Below are 21731 nucleotides of genomic sequence, written 5' to 3'. Positions count from 1 at the left end.
TATAACTTAGGGATTTCTACGGATCAAGTCAAATGAATAAATCGTTCAATTCAGAATCAAATAACAAGTGAAGTCTAGGTGGATTTTTCCTTAGGTATTGTCTTAATTCAATCGTTTTTCCAAAAGTAATTCCCAAATTCTATTTTCTGTGAATTCTTAGTTTAGTTAATTAGTTAGTTAAAACAAACCCCATTATTCTTAGGCTAGCTAGTACTTTTAGTTCCTTTGGGTTCAATAATCCGGTCTTGCTAAAGCTATACTACTGTTCGATAGATATACTTGCCTTCATCGTGATAATAGTTAGTTTCAAGAACCATTCATTATAAATATTTAAAACCTGTCACGAATATCACGTATCACCCTCAAAACTTACTGTTTCATGATAAATTTGACGAAACTCAATTTCTAAATCGCATCTTTAACTTTGACATCATGTAACAAAAGTAAAAATTGAGAGAAAAACTTATATTATTTACAAATGAGAATATCACACACATATTTATACAAGTTACAATATTTTGGTTAAGGAAAGAAATAGAAGTTAATAAAAAATCTAAAAAAATAATATGACTAATATTATATTCACCACATTGTGTAAGAAAAGTAAGAAACTTTTGTTTGATGCTTTTAGTCTAATGCCCAAGTTTGAACTACACATTGTTTGTTAATGTTTTCCCTGCTTAAGGAGGCACTATCATCCTTTGCATAGCTAACAATTTTGATTTTAGGTATTTAACAATTGAGAATTTTAAGATTCAACCTAGATGTAAGGTAGCACAATGTCCTTTCTTAATTTATACTACTAGTGATGGTAACGATGGGCTTTTTAAGATTAGGACTTATGTTAGTGGGCATAATTGTTCAATAAATTTTCAAAACAAAATAACAAATTATAAAATCATGGGTAAACATTTTCTTAGCAAGGTGAGGTGTATCTATAATTTAAAATTAGATGATATGAAAAGGCTTGTAAAATAAGAGCTTAAGGTAGAGTTGAACAAAAACATCTGTTGGAGAGCAAAGAAATGGTGTCTAGAACAAATCAGGGGTACGGTTTAATATGAATTCAGTAGATTATATGACTATATATTAAGGTAGGAAGACGCTAATGGTCATTTTGAACTTATGGTTGAAAGCCAAGTATTGTTGATAAACCCAAATTCAAAAGGTTTTGTGTAATTTGGGTACTTAAAAGAGGGTTTTAAGAAACACTATAGATTTGTGGTATGTTTAGATGATTTTTACCTTAAATATTCTACACAACTTGTATTGTTGTTAAGGTAGAAAATAGAGAGACATAGATTTGGTTTTTTGTTAAACTATGCCTTATTGGATAATATGTTTTGATATAACAAATTAAAGTGTTTTTGAATAAAAGTAAAGTTGAGCAATTTGAAAAAATCAAGTTGAAATGGTTTCAATTGAATTAAACATTTTCAAATATGTTTCAACCATTTTCAAACAAGTTATAAATGCTCTAAGATAAAAAAGTATCGATACTTTTTGTCTAAGTATCGATATTTTACAAGAAGTCGATACTCCTCTGATAATTGATACCAAATTGACATTTTGTTTCTTTCAAACCCTAATAGGTATTGATCAGGTATTGATACTTTTCTTAAGGTATCGATACTTTTCTTAAGATATCGATATATTTCCTAAAGGTATCGATATTCTTACCCCAATGGTTACTGAAATCTGCATTAATTATAAAAAAATATCGATACCCTTTTAGTAGGTATCGATACTCGTTGCTATAGGTGCATTTAATGACCTGGTATTTCATCCCTAATGGCTAAATTCACTTCTACAACAAGCACAATAGTTTGAAATCAATTAGAAGGTATAGATATCAAATTCCAAAAGTCTAGCAACAAGAAGAACAATATGCAAAGCTTAAACATAAATCAAAACAACCTAGAGCTTAATTCTTTCAACCTTTTCTTGTAAACACTTGTGAGCTTTCATTGTATTCATTTAGCTCAAGTGTTCTTCTTTGTATTTGTGCTTAATTGGCAAACATTCTGATCTTATGAGGATTTTTTTTTATTTGCTTATTTGTATCTCTTTTGAAAGAGGGCTTATTGATTGTAAGGTTAAACCTTGTCCTCAAAGGTTGCCAAATTAGTGAATTTGAGAAAATTCTTTGTTGTGGAAAGCTAAGGTAGTGGAGTAGGCATTGGGACCAAACCACTATAAATCCTTGTGTTCTCTGTTGCATAATTTTTGTTGCTTCCACCACAACTTCTCAAAGGTCGATTCAACCTCTTTACAGTTGATCTTGAGTTGATCCTTCTGAGCTAACATTTTTGAAAAATATACAAACTGACCTTGGGTTTGGACATGACAAAGACTTCAATGTTATAAGTGATATACAAAAGGTTTGTATCTAATGTTAAGTTACTTTTTTTGGGGTCTATTTGTGTCAAATATGTGTTGCTTACTTTTTTTCATTTCTGTTTTTTATAAGGCTTCCTGGAGGAGATATCGCCTATATTCCCCAGCATAGAGCATAAATCTATGCGAAGCATATGTATGCCAATTGTAAGAAAAATCACAAATGAGGGGCTTGTAGAAGCCATTCTAGGGATGTTTCAAGGTAACATATGAAGTTCTAGGGAATAATAGGTTGTTGGGTGAGTCAAAACAAACATTTTTGTCAAGGACCCTAAACGCTAGTCTAAGTCATACTTTTCCACTAGATCATATTGTGATGCTAAATAGGGTATCATTTTCTCGGGTTTAATCTCTTGCTTATTTTTTTCATAAAGAACCTAAAATTGTTTATAAACTCTTTTATTTTTTATATTTATTAGAAATGTGATTATAACAACCCGTTTTCGGTAAAACTAAAACAGTGGTTTTGAGACCACAAATCTGATTTTGGAAGAAAAATTTATTTTTATATTATTTTATGGTCTATAGTTTGATAGTAATATTGTATAAAAATTTCGTAAAGAAATTTTACCGATTACATGTTTAATTTGATAAAGGACCAAATTGCACAAAGTGCGAAAGTTGAGTTCTAATAGCTAAAGGGATTAAATAGCTATAGAAATTTAAAGTGGAGGTCCTTATATGTTAAATAGACCATTTAAAAATTCTTAGTGGTTAAGGATGATGATTCATCCATGGAAAATAAAATAAAGAAAATGATGAAATCGAAAAGTGAAAAAAATAAAAGATGATAATTAATTAAATAATGAAAATATCTTTTTCATCATCTTTCCCAAATTATTTCCATGGAAACCCTACCTAAGAGAAAGTAGCTTAAGCAAGCTTACTTTGATCAATTAGGTACATTTTCTTGTTTCGTTTTTAATGATTTTTATATTTCGAAGATCGTAATAGCTTAATCTAGCTATCTCGGGGACTAATTTGTAAAGTTATCAAAGAACTAGGGTTGTGCCATGGATGAACATAGATGAATTATGAATTTTTATGGTAGAAAATGAAAGGTTGTTGATAGATAAGCAACTTTTGTAATGGGAATTTTGTTGAAATTATGATTTAGGGACTAAATTTTCATGGAAAAATTTTGAATTTTATTAAATACATGGGCTGTAAATTTTACATGTGTTACAGACACACCAAATCTCCTAAAAGTATCCTGTTATATGCCCTCTCGAGCTTCCCGTTGTATGGTTCCTGCGAGCATCCTGATCGGTAGTGATCTTGCATGTGTTGCAGACTACCGTAGCTCTTTGTAAATGTCCTGTTATATGATCTGATCAGTTGTGATCCTGCATATATTGGGGGTACAAACGCAGCTCTTTGTGAGCATCTTCATATAGCTCGCTTGAACTTCCTGATATATGGCTATCTGGAGCTCCTCACTAAAGGCTCTTCGTGAGCTTCCTGATTAAAAGTTCTTTGTAAACTTCCTAATTATGACTCTTATGAGTTTTCCTATTATATAGCCCGGATAAGCTTTCTAATAGGCTCTTTGTGAGCTTTCTGATTAATGGCTCTTTGTAAGCTTCCTGTTATATGGCTTGAGGGAGGATTTCCTGATTATGTGCTTTAAAGAGCACTCCTAAATATGAATTGACAGATTTCTGATTTGTACACTTCCAGTGTACCACCTGTGTATCCATCAATGTTTTTAATGATTTAACGGGTAAAATCCTGACATGAAAAAATATGAACATGAAATTAATTAATACATGTATCTACCTGAAATACATGAAAATGATGATACATGATATATGGAAATACGAGATGATAATATATGAACGTGGAACTAGTTTAATGAATATGTTCATCCATGATTATAAATTTGTACACTTTGAATGCAATACCCATGTGACAGTGACATTTCAAATGATTTAATGGGCAAAGTTCAACATGAAATAATCTGAACTCGAGATGAATTATTATGAAAATGTACTTGAAATACAAGGATATGATTTGTATATGTTATATGAATACGTGATGTGGAAAGTATATGTACATGGAAATCTAATTATTGTTGAGCCCCTACATGTTTCTTGACATTTATATGAAATATATGACTAACAAGGGTGATAAGGATATGTGTTAGGGCTCGTGATCAAGTTGATAGAATGTGTTTTTTATGTTTAAATTGAATTTAAATGAGTGGTAAGTTAATTACCATATTATACGAACTTACTAAGTATTTCATGCTTACTCTATTTTATTTTCTCCTGTTCTATAGTAATTCGGAGGCTCGTTGGATTGGAAGCTTGGCGGAGATGGCTCACACTATCCATCAACCCATTTCGATATATATATATATATATATATATATATATATATATATATGGTAAATCAATTATGATTATAATGGCATGTATAGTTTAATTGGCCAATATTGGCATATAAATGCTTTAATTGTAACTAGCCATTGGAATGACTTGTGATGGATATGTTTGGTATGTGTTTGAAATGGTTGATTGATCAAAATTATATTGGCATGTTGTTGATTGAATTAAGTTAGCATATTTGATAAGATATGCATATATGTGATCTTGGTAATTTAAGTAAGTGCGTATACTTGATTATATGAGGTATTATATCATGGATAATACTTGATTTTGAGTTGGGTTAAATGACCTATAATAGCTTGTGAATGTATTAAACTGTTGGTGTAGGAGGAAGAAAAAATGAGGTGAGAAATATGGCTTAGAAAATAGCCTATTTTCGTCCACATGGGCAGAGACATGGGCTTGTGTCTCAGCCGTGTGTGACACACGGCCTAGCATATGGGCGTGAGACCTGGCCTGTGTCCCCTGCATCTTTAAAATTTCAAAATAGGCGTTTGGCTTGGCCGTGTGACCCAAGTCAGAAAGTTACACGGCATGAGACACGGGCGTGTCCCTTGGCCGTGTTAAACACACGGCCTGACAACACGAGCATGTGACCTCTGCACCTAGGAAAAAAATTTGAGATTTTGCAAAAAATTCTCTAAGTGCCCGATTTAGTCCCGACTCGTTTCTAATTCATGTTTTGGACCTCGAGGGTTAATATAATAGATTTTATGTTTGACTTCTAACCTGAATACTGTATAAAATGAAATATTTGTTTACTTCATCTGTATATTTCGTTAATGCTTCGTAAACCAGCTCCGGTAACGGATACGGGTTAGGGGTGTTACAGTGATCATTGTGGAAAAATTAAATTAGTGCTATTAAAAGAACACGTGGCTTTCTTTTGGTTTCATGTCAGTCATGCAACTCTTTAGATTAGTTCAGATTAATTGTCTTAGTCAAGAATTTGTCGTTCATGTAAGTCTAAGAAAAAATAAGATATATCCTTAAAATCGCTTGGGATAATAGATCCTTTATAGACTACTCCACCACCTTTGTAATAAGCACTCATATATTATCCTAATTACTACATATTTCAATAGTAAAATGTCACATCTTGACAATACAATTATTAACAAAAATTTAAGAGAGAGCTAGAAGTGGAACCAACAACTAGTGATAAAATTGACGGTGTTGGAGCCAAAGAAAGAGACGCCGCCTCCTCATTCTTGCTCACTCTGATAGACCATTTTACTAAGAAAGGCCCATTTCCTACTTTATTTACGAAAATGGGCCGCTTTATTTATTATTTATCAGAATGGGCCAAAAATATAAAAACACGTCTATGTAGGAGCGTTTTAAGGGAAAATTCCAACAAAACGCGTCCCTAATGGAGCGCTTTTGTCATGTCAAAAAACGCTACGACGTGGACGCTTTTGTCGATATGAAAAAGCGCCCTCGTGGATGCGTTTTGCCCTTGTTTTTCTAGGGTTAGGGTTATTTGCATGTTTAGTGCCTAGGGTTTATGGGTTTAGGATTTTAGTGGTTTAAGGTTAATGTTTTATTAAAATAATTTAGGAATTTATTTGTTAGGGTTTAGAGATTTTAAAAATAAATCAAGGTTTAAAATTTTAAAAAATTAATTAAATTAGGTCTTAGGGTTTTAAGTAAATTAATTAAATTAGAGTTTAGGGTTTTTAAAAAATTAATTAAATTAAGGTTTAAGGTTTTAAAAAAATAATTTTGTGTTTAGGTTTTAGAGGTTTTATAAAAGGATTTAGAGTTGAGTGTTGAAAAAATTATATTGAAAAGAATGATTTTTTTTTCTACAATAGTTTTTGAAAAATTAATTTTGAGAAGACGATTCTGAAAAAATAGTGACAAAAACGTTTCAAGCAAGATACATGTCAGCAAAAGTACTGAAAAAAGCTCCCACGTGGATGCTCTTTTTCTACATTAGTTTCTGAAAGAATAATTTTGAGAAGACAGTTCTAAAAAAATAATGTCAAAAACGCTTCAAGCAGTATGCACTGTCAGCAAAATTACTAAACAAAAATCTCACGTGGATGCTTTTTTTCTACAGTAGTTCTTGAAAAAATAATTTTGAAAAGACGGTTCTGAAAAAATAGTGTCAAAAACGCTTCAAGTAGGATGCACTGTAAGCAAAATTACTAAAAAAAGCTCTTACATGGACGCTCTTTTTTTTCCTGAAAAAATAATTTTGAGAAGACGGTTCTGAAAAAATAGTGTCAAAAACACTTCAAGTAGTATGCACTATCAGCAAAGTTACTGAAGAAAAATTCCACATGAACGCTTTTTTTCTATAATAGTTCTTGCTTGGCCTTAGCCTATAAATGAGTTAAATTTCATTTTCATGTTACATAAGTTACAGCAAGAAAAATTAAAGAGGCTAAGCAGAATAGAAATTGAAAATGATTGAACGTATTAGTGTTATTGTTTACTATAATGGTGAGGTCTATGACACTGAGAACGGCATTGTTTTTTATCGAAGAACACAGCGCAATTGGTTTTTAACTAGCACATAAATTTGACAGAACCTCGTAAAAGAATTAGGCGCAAATCTTCGGAATAACACCAATGAGAGTTTCGTTTATTAAGTATTGACTTTGTGCTTCGATTGATCCCATGACATATGACTCATTTGATATCAAAGGTGGTCGTAGCTTGGAGACGATGGTGCAGACTCATCTAGCTAGTGGATCACCCTATCTTGTATTGTATGTATAATTTTTATCACCAAATGAAGCATTTGCGACTTCAACATCTACTGCTGTTTGAGAGGAATACACGACCCCTACCCGACATTTTGTTAGTGAGAGGCAGAACACGGAAGTACTCGTGTTTGGTGGCAGTATGGAATACATAACCCTTGCACGACACTCGATTAGTGGATAGGACATGCACCTTGGTGGGTTGATGTTTGATGCTAGAAATATATACTGAGAATGACTTCAACTTCTAGTGGTTGAAAATCCATATCTTATTGGGGACGTTATGAAACATCCACAAAAAGGGATGATGTACTCCCTACAACGTCCACTGGTGAGGGGACCTAGTACATTGCAGATGATGCTGGGTTGGATAATGAGTCCGATGTGGATCCATCTCGAGAGCCCAGCCTCGATGGTGTAGAAGTTGCATTATTTTCTGAATCAGAGCCTGTTCAAATTGAACCTGAAGATGGTGAAGGTGGAAGAAGAAAAAGATCTGTGATTCACGGTGTACTCGCCTCTAACCTCCATGTATAATGTCGATCTATCGGTAGATGATGCGTTGGAGTTTCCAGATCTACCACACAGAAGGCATGACTATACAAGTTTGTCGTTGGATTCGGGTGAATTGGAAGTTGGTAAGGAGTTTTCCAATAAGGATAGTTTTCTTGGTGCATTGAAATAATATAGCATCATGAACGAGGTTAACTACCACGTGGTTAAATCCAAATCTGAGAAGTTCGAGGCCAAGTGTACAGTCCAAGACGATACATGTTAATGGAAAATCATGGCTTCGATTAGGAAAAAGACAGGGTTGCTGGAGATAAAGAAGTACAAAGGTCCACATTTGTGTGTTGTCAGCACAATATCACTATGTGTTTAGGGTTTTTTAATAATATTGTTATTACTTAATGTTGCATTATTTAACGTACTTCATTGACAGGTGTTTTCACAAGATCATCCTAAGATAGATTTAGATATGATAGTTGGTTTAATACTATCGATGGTGAAGGCGGATTCCAGGACTTCTGTGTTGGTCTTAATTGCCAATATTTGAAGCCAATTGAGGTACAAGCCTTCTTACCACAAGACTTGGATAGCTAAGCAGAAGGTGTTGGAAAATATGCATAATAGGTGGGACGTTTCATTTAATGAGGTGTGGTAGTGGTGTTAGGTGCTAGAGAGGTATGTCCCAGGTTGAAGAACAGGCCTTGAAACGAGCCCTGCGTACTACAATAACTGCTTGCTCCGTGGATGCCAAGTGTTCAAGCGTCTGTTCTGGATCTTTAAGCAATACCAGGATGCATTTGTGTACTGCAAGCCCTTAGTACAAATTGACGGTACCTTTATGTATGGTAGATATACCCATCGGCTATTACTAGCTATGGTATAAGATGGCGGTGAGAGAATCCTTCCAATTGCATTTGTAATAACATCGGGGGGTCAGGTGACGACTAGGATTTCTTTCTTTCTAAGTTAAGAGGCATGTCTGCCCTAACTTGATATCTGCCTATATTGGATCAGGGCACTGGAATACTAGCCGCAATTGAGCAACAGGGAAACCTATAGGATCACAGACACCATCGGTATTGTCTAAGGCACGTTGCGTCCAACTACTACAGGCAATATCGGTCTACCACTGAATGAAGACAAGTGACCAACATGAGTATTTAATCTCCACTAATATAATTTCGTTTGTAATATTCAATTTATTCTAAATGGAAAAGTGGTATGTAATTTTCGCTATCAACTTATATTGACATGGTATAAGATCAATAATAACCGATTTCATGAGATGTTGGCGATTTTTCGGTTAGTTAACGATCAAGTTGCAAACTACCTCTGTAACATACCTTTCGATCAGTGGACACAAGCATACAATGGCGGCCTATGATATGGTCATATGACCTCAAACCTAGCTGAATGCATAAATTTTGTTCTAAAAGGAAATGTCATTTTTCGATAACCTCGATTGTATAGGAGACATATTTTCATTTGGCGACACTATTTCCAAATCGAGCAATGAGTTATAAAGGCCAAATGCAAGGAGGCCATGTATGATGCTGAAAGGTATTGCAAGAAATTAACAAGGTATAAGTGTGGGCCAACACCATGCACATTATGTGTTACGATTGCGACAACCTATGGTTTCATGTAAAAGAGTTCATCAGATCGAGCCAAGGTATTACCGGCGGGCAATATCATGTACAACTGAGAAATAGGACTTGCGATTGTGGGACGTTTGACACACTTTGTTATTCATGCGCTTATGCAATTGCAGCTTGTCAGAATCTCCGTTTGGATCTCATGAGCTATGTCGACGAAGTGTACAAAATAAAATACATGTACAACGTGTAGAGATACATATTTCTGTCGGTCCCAGATAAACGTAAGTGGCCATTTGTATTGCTTGCTCCATTTAAGTTGTTACCAAATAGAGAATTGCGTTACAAACCAAAAGGTTAACCTTGCTCGAGTAAAATACGTGATAATATAGATATCCAGAAAAGAACGAACCAAAAAATGTTGTATAGATGGTGTAGGAACCCAGGTCATACAATTTGAATATGTCCAAATCAAAATAATTGATAATTGCTTAAATGAAACCATGTTGCATTATTTCTATTTTTTTATTCAAAAGAACTTCTATTTTATTAAATAGGACAAATATAAAAATAATTAACTATTAAAATATTCTAAACAACTTTTATTTTATTAAATGAAACAATATAAAAACAGTTTGTACAACTATATTAAAAAAATCAATGCATGTGCCGGTCGAAATCAATGCCACATAGGGGTGGTCGATAATAATGCGTTGGATTCCTTTTTGGTTCAGCTTCCGGCGAAGGTTGTGGTTATTTGGTGGGAGTTGTGGTTGTTCTGGTTGTAGGTGTTAGAAGGATAACCCATTTTGATAGAACAAAAAATGTAGAGGTGTTTACATCACCTAGGACGAAGGTGTTTGAATCCCATAAGGCGATAGGGATTGGAAATGAGATGAGCTCCCCGACGGTGTCTCGTACGATCTCTTCTGCGACAATGGCCTATATATCGTCGGCTGAGTCATAGTCATTGAGAATGAAGATGCAGCGGGTCATGCATTCCAACTTGACATAGGATTAGGAAAAAGAAACATATAAGGGTTAAGATACATATAAGGGCTAGAATACGCACCTGGCATAATCTGAAGGGGCTGTGGCGTGGGCGTCGTCGCTTAAGGCGTTAGCCCCTTGATTGTGTGGTCACTGTTGATGGGCTCGCCCTGTCATCCCTTCTCATTGGAAAAGGGCCCATCGTTTCCTTTCGAGATGAATTTGTCGATGTCTTTGCTCTTCTAAGAGTAAACATGGCTTGTCATGGATCCTAAACTATGGCATGTAATCCGGCGCAAACGCTAACTCTAGAACGATGATCGATTCGCGAGTAGGTATATGATCATACCGATTTTCCCACATTTCGATAGATTCCAAGAAAAGTAGCAACTAATGCGTATTCAATTACCGTAAGTCAATTTTGTGCTTTTCATCGAGCACCTTAGGTGTCATAGGAATTGGTTGTTAAAATCCAAATTGTCACAACACTCTATCCGTCTGATGCATCTTAACAATAGCAAAGTTGATTAATGGGGCCTTAACATGTCAAATGTTCAAATTTTGAAAGAATTCATCCGGAACTACTACCCGAATTGCCGGATCCTCGTATGGTGTCCATTGAAACTATATGAATGTGATAAAAATATTAGTTATATACATAATACTAAATGTGAAATGACTATGTTATGTATATATATTTCATTTAATACTTACATGCGCTTCCGACCGTTGGTCTAATAAAAGTTGTATATCTTTAAGAGCAGTAGGTATTCCAACATAACTCGTCGAATGGTTCCACCTAATTAAATAAATTTTTAGCATAAAATTATAGTTTAAATCTATGTAATAATTGTAAAATCTAATATATATTTTACCTCGTTATGAGTGCGAATGTATATGGGTAGTGCACTCGAGAACGTAAAAATGGAAAGTGAAACTGAACCCATGATTGTAATAGTGATAGACAACCTCCAATTTTGGTTTTATTTGGTTTTTTCACCCCGCACATCTCCCGGTACAATGTTGCTAACACGGCAGACCCCCAACTAAGTTCGTCAGCTGCTCTAAGATCAATAAGTTTCAGTAGCCACCTCAGATGTACGAGGTTTCATAACAAGTCCGGCATCAAATAACCTCCAATGATCTCAAAGATGTATGCCCGAGCATTTCGTATTCTTTCTACTTCAGTCGAGTCATCCCCCGGCTTTGGGAATGTGTCTCGTAACTAGCCTATCTCGATCCGACCTCCTTAAATATTATCTGGAATTGCACCCAAAAGATCGTAGCATATGGCTCCCCAATCAGCAAATTGAGTGAACCCGATGAGTACGGACCAGTCCACCGGTAATCCCAATTGTAATTGCACGTCCTCCAAAGTGATAGTACACTCCCCGCATAGAAGATGAAATGTGTGCGTCTCGGGTCTCCACCTCTCTATGAATGCGCTATGAGTTTTAGGTCCAACTTGCACCCCCAACTATATTGGCCACATGCCAAAAAGCCGCTTCCCTCAAGTAATTTTCTATCAAATGTGATGGAGGACCATGCATATTACGAATATAACATTGTAACACCCGATCTATAGACTGTTATAAAAATTTTAAAATAAAAATTAATTAAAATTACATAAATAAAAAATATTAAATAATATTCAAAATTTGAAATTAACCATTACCATTTTTATTTGTTCGACGGAGATATATTTATGGTCGAGATAAATTAATTTCTCAGCCATTGCTAACACGATCAAATATCTTAGAAATTATAAAAAAAATAATGCTAATTTAGAAAAAAAAATTATAGGAGATAGTTAATTAAAGAGAGCTTTGAGAAATTTAGAGAGAAATTTGAGACCTTTTTTTAGAATTTTGGAAGAAATATTTGTGTAAAAAAAATAGGAGGGGGTTTATATATATATTTTACTGTTGGACCCCCAACGGTCAAAATTTTAAATGATTGTTGGGGTAACCAATGGGAGTCAAAAACATGAGTTAAAACGCGTTCTTAAGGGAGCGCTTTTGCCATGTCAGCAAAGCGCGTCTACATCAACACGTTTTTTGCTGACATGGCAAAAGGGCTTCTTTAGGTACCGTTTTGTTGAAATTTCCCCTTAAAACGCTCTTACTTAAATACGTTTTTGTATTTTTGATCTATTCTGATAAATAATAAGTAAAGTGGCCCATTTCCGTAAATAAAATAGAAATGGGCCGTAAAATGATCACTCTGATAGGTACAAAGATGAGAGTGAAACTGTTTTTCTTTTTGCCTTTTTAACTTAAAGAAGGAATCTTCAACCTTTAGGTTTCAAAATTGAAGGAACAAAAAAATTATTTGGGCTTTAAATACAGCATAAATGGTTAGAAACCCCAAAGCTATTTGGGCCTTAGCAACTTAAATATCTAATTCAATTTTTTAATAAAAATATCTAATTCATTTAGAGTTTTAATTATTAATTACGTATACATTTTTCTATATTTATACTAAGTAGTAAATTTTAATTGAATTTATGTAACGAGTCAAAAAGAATAAATTTGATTGAATAACAATTAAAATAACATTTTTTATAAAATAAATTATATTATTTTAAAAGTATTTTTATTTTTTATACATTTTATATAAAAAAGCACATATAATAAATTTTAAACCTAAGATATTATAATTTTAAATTTATGTACTTTAGCATTTCAACCAAAGCCCATTTATATTTGTTAGAATTAAGTGACCCAAATTTTATTTAAATAAAATACGATGGAAAATAAAATAAAAGTAAAATCCATATAGAACTAGACTTCTTTTATTTTATTTTAGAATAAGGTTTTAAACCTTATTAAACTCCATCTATTTTATATTGATTAGATAAGGTGTTTCAATCCTACTAGAATATGGCTTTGCAAGCCTATAAATAGACATAGTCTATTCCTCTTGTATTTGAGTAAAAAATTTTCGACATAGTGAATTTTCTTCTCCTCTCGCCTGTGGTTTTTTTCCGAAAGGGTTTCCACGTAAAATTTATGTGTTCTTTATTTTTATTTATTTTATTCTATTTTATTTTTCACAAATTGGTATCGAGCTTCCGGTTATTCATCTCGATCACGGTAATGGCGTCTTTGAAGTATGAAATTCACTGTTGGATCGCAACACCGATTTGCGTTGTGGCAAATTAAGATGCAAGCGCTTCTTGCACGATGGATCTAGAGGATGCCCGCTAGGATAGATAAGATGCCTTCGACATTAACAGATGAAGAGAAGAAGCGTAAGGATCGAAAGGCATTAACACAATTACATCTGCATTTGTCCAACGAAATTTTGCGGGATGTGATGAAAGAGAAAACGCCACGCATTATGGAAGAGGCTAGAACAAATATGTATGTCGAAAACTCTAACAAGCAAGTTGCATATGAAGCGGCGTCTTTATGCTCATCGTTTGGAGGAAGGTGCGTCAGACACGAACACTTAACAAAGTTTAAAGAAATTCTCTCAAACTTGGAGGCCATGGAGGTTCAAGATGATAAGGAAGATCTAGGGTTGATTCTACTTTGTTCGTTGCCCCGCCTTATTCAACCTTTAGAGACACGATTTTATATAGCCGCGAGTCTCTCACAGCTTGATGAGGTTTATGATTCTTTAACCTCGTATGATAAGATGAAGCATCTTGTGGTTAAACCCAACTCTCAGGGAGAGGGTCTCATTGTTCGTGGGAGACAAGACCGGAATGTTGATGATGATCGTGGTAGAACACAGGAACGGAATCCTCGTGGTAAATCTAAGGGTAGATCGAAATCTTCAAACAGAGGTAAAACTTGCAACTTCTGCAAGAAGAAAGGGCACATTAAATCTGAGTGCTATAAGCTACAAAATAAGATTAAAAGGGAGGCTGCGAATCAAAAGGGAAAACAGCCAAAAAAAAATTTCGGTGAAGCTGATGTTGTAGAAGACTACAGCGATGGTGAACTTCTAGTTGCTTCAGTCAATAATTCTAAAGTAAGCGAGGAGTGGATACTTGATTCAGTGCACCTTCCACATGAGTCCCAATCGGGATTGGTTTACAACTTATGAAACAAAGATTCAAGGTGTTGTTTTGATGGGAAATAATGCTTCATGTAAAATCGCAGTGTTGGAACAATTAAAGTTAAGATGTTTGATGGAGTTGTCAGAACACTTAGTGACGTGCGGCATGTTCCAGAATTGAAAAGAAATTTAATTTCGTTGAGTACTCTTGATTCAAAAGGGTACAGATACACAGCTGAAAGTGGGGTTTTAAAGATTTCCAAAGGGTCCCTTGTTGTGATGAAAGGGCAAAGAAAGATTGCCAAGTTATATGTTTTATGTGGTTCTATCATATCGGTGATGCAATTGCCGCTTCTCTTCCTTGTCGATGATGATATTACTAAACTTTGGCATATGCGCCTAGGGCATATGAGTGAGAATGGCATGGCGAATTAAGCAAAGAGGACTTCTTAATGGGCAAGGAATTTGCAAACCGAATTTCTGTGAGCACCGTGTTTTTGGGAAGCAAAGAGAGTTCGATTCACTAGAGGAATCCATAACACGAAGGAAACGTTAGAGTATATCCATTCGATCCGTGGGGCCGTCCAGAGTGCCTTCGAGAGGTGGAGCTAATTATATGCTAACCTTTATTAATGATTTTTCCGAAAAGTTTGGGCGTTCTTCCCAAGCGAAAAGCGATGTGTTTTCCACATTTAAGTCTTGGAAAATTATGATTGAAAAACAGACGGAAAATGAGATAAAATACCTCCGCATGCATAATGGCTTAGAGTTCTGCTCGATGAGTTTAATAGATTGTGCAAGTCGGAAGGATCATGAGACACTTGACGATTCATCATACTCCACAAAGAAAACGGCGTTGCGAACGAATGAACGAACGATCATGGAGAAGGTTCGATGTATGTTGTCAAATGCCAACTTACAAGTCATTTTGGGCGTATGACCTCTCATCGCATGTTTTTGATCAACCGATCTCCATCCGCTGCCATTGAGAAAAGACTCCACAAGAGGTATGGTCCGTAATCCCGCTAATTATTCGATTTAAAGATTTTTGGGTGTCCTGCGATGCTCATGTTGATAATGGAAAATTGGAACCGAGATCCATTAAATGCGTTTTCTTAGTTATAAAGCTGGTGTAAAAGGCTATAAGTTATGGTGTCCTGAAAATAGAAAAGTTGTGATTAGCAGAGATGTTGTTTTGATGAAACTGCTATGCTACCTAACTTATCTCTTAAAGACTCTTCCAATAAAGAAAACCAAAAGCGGTGGAGCATCGATTAATACGTAATCAACTCCTCAAGCCAAGACAAAATTGAGAATAGAGTTGCTTCTTCACCGCAATACTCTATCGCCAAAAACAGACAAGAAGAGAAATTAAACCTCCAAAGAAGTATGCCGAGGTTGATCTAGTTGCTTATGCTTTAAATGTGGTGAAGATATAGATGCGAATCAAGAGCCATTTAATTATTCTCGAGGCGATTAGTGTGAAGACTCGAAAAAGTGGATGTTTGCTATGCAAGAGGAGATGGAATCACTCCACAAAAATCGAACATGGGATCTTGTAAAACTTCCTAAAGGTAAAAAGGTCGTTCGTTGTAAATGGGTGTTTAAAAGAAAGAAGGGACTCAGGAGTTGAAGAACCCAGATATAAAGCAAGGCTTGTTGCAAAGGGTTACAATCAAATTCCGAGAGTGGACTTCACAGATGTGTTCTCTCCGGTTGTTAAGCATAGTTTGATTCGAGCTTTGCTTGGTATTGTTGCCATGCATGATTTGGAGCTTGAGCAGTTAGATGTAAAACGCATTTTGCATAGAGAACTTGAGGAAGATATTTACATGCAACAACCGGAGGGTTTTATAGTCTCGTAAAAAGAGGACTATGTTTGCTTGTTTGAAAAAGTCCCTTTACGGTTTGAAACAATACCAAGACAAGGGTACAAGAGGTTTGATTCCTTTATGACTTCTCATGATTTCAAAAGAAGTAGTTTTGACAGTTGTGTCTACTTTAAGAAAAATGATGATGGTTCTTTTGTGTATCTACTTCTTTATGTTGATGACATGTTGATAGCAAAGAAAAGATAAAAGAGAGATAAGAAAGGTTAAAGCCCAACTAAGTGAAGAATTTGAGATGAAAGATTTAGGACCAAAAAGAAGATACTTGGTATGGAGATTCTCGAGATAGAAAAGCAAGTAAATTGTACCTAAGTCGGAAGGGTACATTGAGAAAGTTCTTTGCAGTTCAATATGCAGAGTGCTAAGCTCGTTAGTACTCCTTTAGCAACCCATTTCGGACTTTCATCGGCCTTATCTCCTCAATCGATAATGAGATTGAGTACATGTCACATGTTCCATACTCTAGTGTAGTAGGATCTCTCATGTATGCTATGGTTTGTTCACGCCCGATTTATCATATGCAATCAAGTGCGCTTAGCGATACATGGCGAATCTCGGTAAAGAACACCGGAAAGCGCTTCATGGATTTTAAGATACTTACGAGGCACTACTAATGTTTGCTTACGCTTTGGAAGAACTAAAGATGGAGTTATAGGGTATGTTGATGCTGATTTTGCTTGGAGACCTTGATAGAAGAAGATCTCTCACAGTTACGTCTTTACAATCGGAGGTTGTGCAATTAGTTGGAAAGCCACTTTGCAAACTACGATCGCTTTGTCTACCAATCGTCGAGTACATGGCGATTATGAGGCTTGTAAAGAAGCTATTTGGTTGAAGGGACTATTTAGTGAACTCAATGAAGACCTTCAAATCAAAGACAAGATTTTGTGACAATCAGTGCCATCTTTCTTACAAAAGATCAAATGTTTCATGAGAGAACAAAACACATTGATATTCGGTATCATTTTGTTCGTGATATTATTGCTCGTGGTGATATTGTTGTGAGCAAAATTAGCACTCATGAAAATCCTGCAGATATGATGACTAAGTCACTTCCTATAACCAAGTTTGAGCATTGCTTAGACTTGGTTGGTGTTCATTGTTGAAGTTAAACCCTTAAGGGTTTTTTGGAAGAGGTGAAGAACTTGTTTATTGAAAGTTCGCGATGAAGAACTTGTTCATTGAGAATTTGTGTCAAGGTGGAGATTGTTAGAATTAAGTGACCCAAATTTTATTTAAACAAAATACGATGGAAAATAAAATAAAAGTAAAATCCATATAGAACTAGACTTCTTTTATTTTATTTTAGAATAAGGTTTTAAACCTTATTAAACTCCATCTATTTTATATTGATTAGGATAAGGTGTTTCAATCCTACTAGAATATGGCTTTGCAAGCCTATAAATAGGCATAGTCTATTCCTCTTGTATTTGAGTAAAAAATTTTCGACATAGTGAATTTTCTTCTCCTCCTGCCGTGGTTTTTTTCCAAAAGGGTTTCCACGTAAAATTTATGTGTTCTTTATTTTTATTTATTTTATTCTATTTTATTTTTCACAATATTTTATATTAATATTTTTATAAAATTATGCTTTTCAAGTACATTGTGGGTGACCATAATCTAGTTACTAGTTAAGCTTTTGATTAAATATTTTATAGCTTCATGTATTTTAATATGAATGTATTTTATCTTTTATATTTTTATAAAATTATGTTTTAAAATATTATCATTATAATATTTTTTATTTTTATTATCGTTTTATTATTAGATTCGAGATTATTTTTTTAATAATATTATTTTCAAAGTTGTAACTACATCTAGGCATCCTGTGTGTAAAAGATATTATCCAAGTAAGATAATATATTTTGTAAAGGTACCGGGGATGATGATGGTGATGAAGGGTTTGATAAAAGCTAGTACTACAGGTTGGTGATGATGATGATGATAGACAAGGGCATGTGCTTCCGAAATTTTGATAAAAGCAAAAGATGAATGATAATGAGCGGCACCTTTAAAACCGTAAAATACAGAGGACCACTTGTAAGATGGCCTGTCTTTGATCCCAATATGCCCCCCTATTCCTCATACTCGTGAACATTGAAATACGGTAATATCTAAAGTATAAAAATAAAAAATAAAAAATAAAAACAGCTCCAAAATTGTGTTGAACAACATATTTAATCAACCAAATTGCCTACCATTGATTTTCAACAGCAAAATTTTTGCAGGTTGCAAGAAAATCAAAATATTTAACATTGCGGAATTTCCATTTGACCAAATTATCTGTATTTTGAATAATTTTTTGTTTTTCACTTTGATTTCCTTGTGGACTTTGATTTCTTCAATTTGCCGGACTTGTCGTCGACACTGGTCCATGTATATCCACTAGGAATGGCAAAAGGATCAGCTTGTTGCGCCATTGAGGAACTCCGTTGTTGCTGTTGTTGCTTGTTAGCCGACACCGATTGACTATTGCTTCGCCTCAGCCATGCCGTGGTGGACGATGACCACGATGTCGACGGTAATGACGAATTATGTTTATCCGAATTTTGATCATCCTCTGTTTGGCCTCTTCCATTGGAAAAATATCTAGGGCTTGAGAGTGGAGTGAAGAATTGCTCGGTCGATTGGAGGTCGACGAATTTCGTGAACGTTATCACCACCCTCACCGTCGGGACTACCGGGATCGCAACCTGCGAAACCCCACCAACAACAATTCAATACCAACCTTGTCCGAAAATCACATATCAAAAGAGAAACGACAGTTCAACAGTTGGTCCACATATGATTCTCTTGGTTTGTCCGATGGGGTAAAAGTAAAACGTAACATTGCCTCTGGCTAGAATATGACAAAATGACAAAGAAAAAGGAAACCTCGGATGATGTGGGTTTTTTAAAAGGGAGAATCACCGTTGGATCTAAAACACACCCATTGGGACAAGTTCCACGTCATTGGAGCCGACCAAAAACAGGGTTTTCCCCCCACAAAAAGAAAAGCTTCTCCACTAATCAGAGACCAAAGCAAAGCTGAAAAACTAAAACACACTTGCTTTCCTTTTGTCCATTGGTCAGGCTATCATCATCCAACGCATCAAAAGACCCAAACCAGACACCCTTCTAAGGAGACAGGTATCTACGTGGACCCCACATTTCTTAAACAACAAAAAAAAAAACAGATATTTATAGATTTAATAACTCGCCGTCTTACCTTAACCGGAAATGTCCCCGGCGGAAATTTGGTGGTTAACAGCTCCCGCATTCTTCGAACAGCTTTCACTTTGTTAGCCAAAATATCAAGTAAAGGTAGCAATTCTTCGGTCTTTAATGGGAATTGTTCCGTTAACCAAACTGACGGCCGTAAACTTCGAACGTACTCTTTCTCCTTTGTTTGTGGGGGCGGCACCACCGTTTTCGCCGTTGCGAAAGACGTCGATCTTCTAGGAGGCATCGCCGCGGCTGAAGAAGGGAAAACGTCAACGCTCTTCCTCCCGACCGAAATCCATTCTCTGTCTTCTCTCACGAAGCTACTGTGTCTTCTTCTATCAGGCATTGCAAAATTGGGATTTTCGCAAACTAAGAAACCGTCATCGTCTTCGTCGAGCTCTAAGGGTAACACTTGTTCACTTCCGGCGACGTCATTTTCGGAACCCGCAACTTTTCGTGACCTAAAGCTGAATATCACGTTATGTACTTCGTAAACTCTGGCTTTCCATTCACCGACGCTCTCTGTTTTCTCTTGGCGCCTCCAGTTAGTTCTTCCGACGAGTTCCGCTCTGGTTACGTCCATTCCGGGTCGGTACACACTCGTTTGGGAACAAAAACCCGCAATGTCGGATTCGCTCATCGGAGCTCCGGCATTTTCGAATGCGTCGAAGATTTTGCGATCTTCGCGGTTGAGGACTAGCAATGAGCCGCAAGGGATGTTGTGGAGGTGATCGCCATCGCCGAGGAAGAGGAAGCTTTGATCGGCGCGTTGGATTTTCAAGCCGTCGAAGCCTGCTAATGAAGTATCAGCTCGAAGGTTACCGTCGCGTTTCCAGATCTTGTAGGTATCGGAAGGAGCGATTTTTCCGACGAACGGAATTACGGAGCTTTCGAAGTGAAAGGAGATTTCCATGTAGAAGTCACGCATTCGGCGGAGGACGGCAATTACGCGAGGTAAACGGCGGCGCCACTTGCACCAGGCCGAGCGGTGGTGGAGTTTCAAGAGAACCAACGCAATGTCGGAGCTTCGGCGACAGAGTGCTTCTTGGAGAGGATTCCAGCCCGCAGCGTTCTGGAGCGACACGTCAGCACCAGCAATACCGAGAGTTCTAGCAGCAACGACGTCGTTAAGGCGGACCGCGAGGTGGAGAGGAGTTTCACGGAAAGGGACATCTCGGCGGTCGAGAACGGCGGAAATTTGGTCAGCTACACGCTCTTGACTGAGTGAGTCGCACTCGGTGTGGATCTGAGCAGGATCAGCCAGCTTTGGCAGCGTGGAAACCAGTCGATTCAAAGTAGTATGATCACGCAAAACGACAGCGTAGTGAACAGGGCTATGCTTGTAATCCTCCGGTTTGATAGCTGGAAACGGCGCCGTCGCCGACGCAGAAGACGATCTCGACATTATTTTACTTTTTTTTTTTGTTTTGGGTTTCTAATTTCCTTTCACAAAATTTTACCTAATCCTGTCTCAGTTCTTTGGGTTGTGAAAATGAAAGACAAAACGAAGAAAATGGAAAGGTTGAAGGCAATAGGGAAATGGAGAGGGTAAGATGGTCATTTGATAAAAATGAATTTTATTGGGTAGCGTGAAAAGAGAAAGAGAAGGACGAGATACACGCAATCTGGCAATCTGGCGCGGCTTTTGTTGATGCTTCAGACAGGTACAGTCCTAAGACCGAACATCCCTTCCTTGCTTTACCTTACGCTTCTTTGTTTTGTCTTTTCCGCTTTTCTTTTGTTTGAAAAAAAAATTAAAATTGATGTTACCGTGGAGACGCAGTGCAGGATAGTGTGATTCCATGATGAAATGAAATCTCGGGGTTAAAATGGTAATGGGTAGGTCCCATATTGATGATTTCCATGATATATTTGCTCTTTTTAGTTACAAGATTTCCTTTCAATGGTATGGGTATACGAATGAATGAGATCAGGAGCATAGGATTTATATAGCCTTTTTCTTTTCAAGTCTTTTGATGTAAAAATTCAACAAAGATCTTTTAACCTCGCATGGAATTTTGAATGCTTACAAAG

At 36.0% G+C, this 21731-nt stretch overlaps 1 protein-coding gene across 1 annotated transcript; it reads right to left on the bottom strand.

Annotated features, from left to right (window-relative positions):
* Window positions 1-18669: 18669 nt before the first annotated feature.
* On the bottom strand, window positions 18670-21494 carry LOC108484402 (uncharacterized). The gene is made up of 2 exons (XM_017788174.2): window positions 19702-21494; window positions 18670-19186 (listed from the first exon to the last, which is right to left on the bottom strand). Exons 1-2 carry the CDS (start codon window positions 21100-21102, stop codon window positions 18803-18805), a joined length of 1785 nt encoding a protein of 594 aa, XP_017643663.1. The 5' UTR covers window positions 21103-21494; the 3' UTR covers window positions 18670-18802.
* Between the last annotated feature and the right edge of the window lie 237 nt (window positions 21495-21731).

This window comes from Gossypium arboreum, chromosome 6, assembly GCF_025698485.1.
Source record: "Gossypium arboreum isolate Shixiya-1 chromosome 6, ASM2569848v2, whole genome shotgun sequence".
Lineage (NCBI taxonomy): Eukaryota > Viridiplantae > Streptophyta > Magnoliopsida > Malvales > Malvaceae > Gossypium > Gossypium arboreum.
This window is presented reverse-complemented; position numbering and strand designations above follow the sequence as displayed.

Coding starts and splice junctions, on each gene's coding strand:
- LOC108484402 (XM_017788174.2), bottom strand. CDS start 21,102: ATGTCGAGATCGTCTTCTGCGTCGGCGACGGCGCCGTTTCCAGCTATC. Junction 19,187..19,701: donor CGGGGACATTTCCGGTTAAG/GTAAGACGGCGA, acceptor GGGGTTTCGCAG/GTTGCGATCCCGGTAGTCCC.